This window comes from Hemiscyllium ocellatum, chromosome 13 (genome assembly GCF_020745735.1).
Source record: "Hemiscyllium ocellatum isolate sHemOce1 chromosome 13, sHemOce1.pat.X.cur, whole genome shotgun sequence".
Lineage (NCBI taxonomy): Eukaryota > Metazoa > Chordata > Chondrichthyes > Orectolobiformes > Hemiscylliidae > Hemiscyllium > Hemiscyllium ocellatum.
The window spans coordinates 68,335,923-68,341,963 of NC_083413.1; the positions used below are offsets into that span (position 1 = coordinate 68,335,923).

Consider the following 6,041-nt stretch of genomic DNA (forward strand, 5'->3'; position numbering starts at 1 on the left):
CATAAGTGTAGAATGCATTAGAGTTTTCCTTAATCCTACCTGCCAAGGCTGTTTCATGACCCCTCTGGCTCTCCCAAGTCCATTCTTCAGTTCCTTCCTGGCTACCTTGTAAACCTGTCTGAGCCTTGCTTCCTCAACCTTAAGTAAGCTTCCTTCTTCCTCTTGACTAGATATTTTACGTCCCTTGTCACCCAAGGTTTCTTCACCCTACCATCCCTTCCTTGCCTCAGTGAGAAAGGCCTATCCAGCACTCCCAGCAAGTAGTCCCTAAATAACCTCCACATTTCAACATGCATTTCCCTGAGAATATCTGCTTCCAAATTATGCTCCATAGTTCCTGCCTAATAGCATTGTAATTCCCCTTCCCCCAATTAAATATTTTCCTATATTGTCTGTTTCTATATCTCTCCATGGGTTTAGTAAAGGTCAGGGAGTTGTGATCACTATCACCGAAATGATCTCCCACTGAGAGATCTGACACCTGACCTGGTTTGTTGCGAAGCACCAAATCCAATATGGCCTCCCATCTAATATGCCTATCTACATATTGAGTCAGGAATCCCTCTTGGACACACCTGATAAAATATGTTCCATTCAAACTATTTGAACTAAGGAGGTTCCAATCAATATTAGGGAAGCTGAAGTCACCCATGACAACAACCCTGTTACTTCTGCACCTGTCCAAAATCTGCCTCCCAATCCGGGTCTATAGAAAATTCCCAATAAAGTTACTGCTCCTTTCCTGTTTCTGACTTCCACTCATACTGACTCAGCAGACAAACCCTCCTGGATGATGTCTGTTTCGGCAAGGGAGGTTGTAAGTTAATTTATCCTTCAAGACATAGTTGTAGATATATCATACAAGCCCCATGTGCATATCTTGGTCTAAATCCTATACCTCTTATTCCTTAAGCTTCATGAAATGAAACATTTTCTATTTAGCCTTGCTGAATTCACTTCGTTCTTATCTTGCTAATGTTTTCTCTGCCTTCTAGGCTCACTTACTCATGTTTAACTTATAATTACATCTCAGCTTCTCTGCTCTCTAAACATGTCCCCTTAATCAGTCAAACTAGTCTAATCTGGTCCATATATGACTCCAAACCCAGAACAATGTGACTGATTTATATCTGCCCTCTGGACAATACGTGGTGGTCAGAAAATGCTGGCCTAACTGGTGACACCCACATCCAATGAACAAATTTTTAAAAAATCCTACTTGCCAGGATCAGATCCCCTTATCAATTCAGTTTAAATCCTATCTAACAGCATCAAGAAACTTCCCCATGAGCATGTTGATCTAATTCATGTCCAGATGTAACATAAATATTGCAGCTATTCCTTTATGCACCCATTTATCATTGTGTTTACACAGGGAAACCAACCAAAGATCTAATGATGTGTCTAACCTATCTAATATAGATTCAAAACTGCTTTGCAATCTTCATCTAAATGCAAAGTCACTTCCCTGGCTTAAATCTGCCTTGATAGATCATAATTTGATTTATTTTTAGCAAGCTCTTTCACTGAAACTTAAGCATGCAAGGTTGTAGATTTGGTTTTCATAATAAAAGAGAAGTTTATTAAGTAAAACAAATTAAGATAACATAGAATAAACAATTCGACTAATATATAACACAAACATCTAGATTTTGAAACATGGTATAAAATATAAAACCATTAATTCCCAAAAAATGTTTGAATAGAACCCAAAAGCACCCCTTGTATAGTACACCAGTGAGGAAAAAAAATTTCTCTAACATCCTGATAGGCTTAACATAACTGCGACTTTAACTCTCAGTCTGGAAATCTGACAGCCCATTCCTTGAGCTTTCGTCCAGCTGAGTTTAAATGTTCTCAGCCTTAAATAATCTCTTCAGGCTTTTATCCAAACAATTCTGACCTGTGACGTTACTCTAAAGAAATCTATTATAACATATCTTGCTTTCTCAGTAAGATTGCTTTTTACATCCATTTCCATTCAATGACTTCTGCACAACTGTCCCAAGCTGAACTTTATTTTCAACCTGTGGGTGTTTACCCTAAGCTTGAAAAAGCTAACTGCAGAAGTTGCTGGTAGAAACCCTGAAACACAATTATTTACCTCACTCAGTTATAAGCTCTCCTAATGTACATCAAAGCTCATTAGCTCTGAAAACCACATATCTAGTTCTTTTAAAATAAATCACCATGGCTACAGATATACTTACAAATCATTCAGCTTTTCTGATACACAGAGAAAAAAACACACTCTTCCAATTCAAATTTTAAGCATATAAACTTAAAAATCAATGAATTGTATCAAAATATATAGGAATCACGCATCCTACATCATAGTACTGTAACTCATTTGCAAATAATTCAAGAAATTGACCTTATCTTTGATTGTTGGATTCTCTCTTTGATTTTCAATCTAAGTTGCTAGTCTATCTTTAAGTCTTTCTTCAATACTTTCCTTAAAAGAACATGCTTATGTTTCTGCCAAAAATAGTGATCGTGGAAAATTTTCCCACCATGTTTATGATGCTGCTAAGACATAGTAGCAGATGAAACCTTAACCAATATGCCTTACTTAATTGTACTTGCTTATAGATTAATGTTGGCTGGAATCAATCCATAGAGAATGAATGGACAATTTCCTAAATTCATTGAAATGCTCGTGTAGATGTGATGGGCTGAAGCACCTTTTCCAGCACTGGGCTGCTGTGTTTTATGACTCCATGATATTGATTAGATTAGATTTCCTACAGTGTGAAAACAGGCCCTTCAGCTCAACCAGTCCACACCGATCCTCTGAAGAGTAACCATCCAGACCCATTTCCCTTTGACTAATGCACCTAACACTATGGGCAATTTAGCATGAGCTGAAAATGTGTTGCTGGAAAAGTGCAGCAGGTCAGGCAGCATCCAAGGAGCAGGAGAATTGACGTTTTGGGCATGAGCCCTTCTGCTTTCATTCCTGAAGAAGGGCTCATGCCCGAAACATCGAATCTCCTGCTCCTTGGATGCTGCCTGACCGGCTGCGCTTTTCCAGCAACACATTTTCAGCTCTGATCTCCAGTCCTCACTTTCTCCTAGGGCAATTTAGCATGGTCAATTCACCTGACCTGCACATCTTTGGATTGTGGGAGGAAACCGAAGCACCCAAAAGAAGCCCATGCAGACACGGGGAGAACGTGCAAACTCCACACAGTCACCCAAGGCTGGAATCAAACCTGGGACCCTGGGGCTGTGAGGCCGCAGTGCTAACCACTGAGCCATCGTGCCACCCCAAGTGGACTACTGCACCAAGTTTAAGCAGTAGATTTTCAATTCAACATTTTCAAATGGATATGAGGCTAGACTTCAGGTGCAAATGGTTACTTCCACACATAATCTCTCGTTCCCATGCTTATTGCTGAGTATTTGCCATCCATGTGAAAAACCAAAACATGCTCTTTCAGATGCAGTTACAGAAAGACTCTCATTCCCTTTGATAAAGCCTTTTTTTATTTTACTAAAAACTCAACATTTCACAAGTATAAAATAAATATATATATTTATATATTTAGGAATTAAAGTGACAAAAACACTGAAACAGTACTGAATTACCACAATCATATCAAAAATAAATTAAGGTTCTCATAATTGCACATAGTCAAACACAAAAACTAATGAAGCAATATTGAAAATATCAGAGTCCTTATTTTCTCAGTCTTCCAGAAAGCATTTCATTTCACTTCATTGAGAGCTGTTACTCTGCATCCTGCCACTGTAATGGAAACATAACATTTTAAGTATTTATGAGTGTATACATACATATTTTAGTCAGTACATTTCTGCTATGAATGCTGAACTTGTACTAGTATGTCACTTTCCTTATAATTCCATTATAGAATAGCAAAATAATGGACTTAGCAGTGACATAATCAGCAGTAGCCTGTTATTGTCATTTTATAATATTCATTAATAAATAGTACTCAGGAGTATGGAAACAAAAAAAAGTCTAGTGGGCTTAATGTGTTTAAATGACATTCACAGTTAAGATGATATGTGTAGTAGAGTCAGAAACTCTACTTAGTCTGATGCCTGCTCTAATCTAATCTATTTACAATTTTATTGAACCATTGTTATAGTACAGCCAGTACAAGCTAGCCATATAAATATGCATATGTATTAGTAAAACAGAGATTTTAACTGCAAGAAAATCCATGTCCCATTATTTCTTGGATGTTTAACTGAATTGAAGAGGTGGAAATTGAAAAAGTGGAAATTGAATACACGTGCAGTGAGAGTTTAATCTTGGCAATAACCGCAGGTGAAATATCAGGGAAAAACAGGTGACATAAGAGAAGGACTGAATGGGAGAACCACATCAGAAACTGGGCAGAGGGAGAAAAGACGGTTGCACTCAATGCACAGGTGGAAAAGTTGACAGTTCCTCATAGACTGCAACTAATTGTGGATGTTTGATAAGTCAGACTAACATGAATAAAAATGTTGTAATATAGTTTGAAGAGTAATGTTTAGAGTCATGTTTACTTTTTATGCTACTTAGATCTTCTAACTGTTAACGTCAACCTGTACTAACTTCACAAGCAGTACTTACTTAATCTCCTTAATCTTTCTTGATACCCAGCGTGCTTTTGGATCAGCGCACAGAGGTCCTTTCTCTACTGTGTAAAATCTGAAACAGAGCAGAAACATTGGGAAATGGATTAAAATTGTCTAAACATGTAATTACACATGAATCAACCCCAAGACAAATAGTGTTTCTTTTTACTAAATTGATCCAATTCTGTTTGCAGTGCATAATAAGCTAATTTTATCAGTTCGGTATTGGCTATTTTCAAATTTTCTTTAAATGACAATTTTAAGAGTAGGTTAGCTCTTAAAATCTTTTCACTTAACATTGAAAAAACATTTCTCAATGTTTGATCAAAATTCAATTTTTCCACAAATCAAAGCAAAGTCATAATTTATTTAAATGTTGGGATTTTAGAAATTGAAAATGAAGCAAGATTCTTATCTAAAAAGGAACGAAATACACAACAATGAGAAATGTTTAAAAATAAAATATCAGACAGGAGGACAGATTTCTGGTTACAAGAAACATAATGGTCTCGTACATGACGGCTTCGACACATGGGGCCAACTGTGGCTGCATCCTATAGTGTGTAACCTGAAATGGAATTGGCCTTCGGGACACCTTCGTGCAGCAGTTTGTGGAAACTATTCCAGGACCTCGATCTGAAAAATAAGACACATAATTTGAATAACGTTTTGCTCAAAAAAACTTGCATTTTAAATATTATTTCATGCTTTGCTGACTCAAGGCTGACTCAGATTGTTTTATAGTTTATGCTGTCTCTAATTTTAACTCTCAATAGTCACTAGGCATTATTATTGAGCTGCCTGCTCATTGTTACAGTTTTCTGTTGTATTACTATCCCTTGCCAGCTTTGTACAATGGCACTGTGAAACACAAGTAATGGTAAATAAATATTATTAGTCGCTAAGTTATAAGACAATGTATTAAAAATAAATATAGAAACTTACATGATCTGCTGAACACTGATACAGCACAGAAAAGAACGAGAAGCAGAGCAATTTTCAGTTGCATGTTGTTGAAGAACTGAAGTCTTTAGCAGACTGACTTTGCCTATTCACTAAGCACGCTCAGTCAGCCAGAGTCCTTCATTGACTGCTCTGAGCTCCGTTCTTTTATACATTGTTGTTTTAGGGGATTTCCTGTTCAAGAAAGGAAAGAATGTATGACACATAGAGGAGTGTGGAAAAAAAAGTGCAGATGAAAAGTATACATTTTAGTAAGAAGTGTTAAATCATACTCAGGCTCCATGTGATATCAGCCCAGGAAACTTGTAACTATTGGAGCGATGCCAATTCCTCTGTTTTTTTTTAAAAAAGAGACATGATGGGCTTGAAATTTATTTGACAACTCATTCTAAAGATGCTTCCAATGTACTCATTAATGCTTTCATAACATCAGGTATGTTTATCATTTTTCAGAGAATCTTCACTAGAAAAATTCATTGTTTATT

General features: G+C 36.8%; 1 protein-coding gene across 1 annotated transcript; it reads right to left on the minus strand.

Moving 5' to 3' along the window:
* Positions 1-1,615: 1,615 nt before the first annotated feature.
* LOC132821607 (eotaxin-like) lies at positions 1,616-5,695 on the minus strand. Its single transcript, XM_060834281.1, has 4 exons — positions 5,539-5,695; positions 5,109-5,229; positions 4,589-4,666; positions 1,616-3,751 (listed from the first exon to the last, which is right to left on the minus strand). Exons 1-4 carry the CDS (start codon positions 5,600-5,602, stop codon positions 3,721-3,723), a joined length of 294 nt encoding a protein of 97 aa, XP_060690264.1. The 5' UTR covers positions 5,603-5,695; the 3' UTR covers positions 1,616-3,720.
* Between the last annotated feature and the right edge of the window lie 346 nt (positions 5,696-6,041).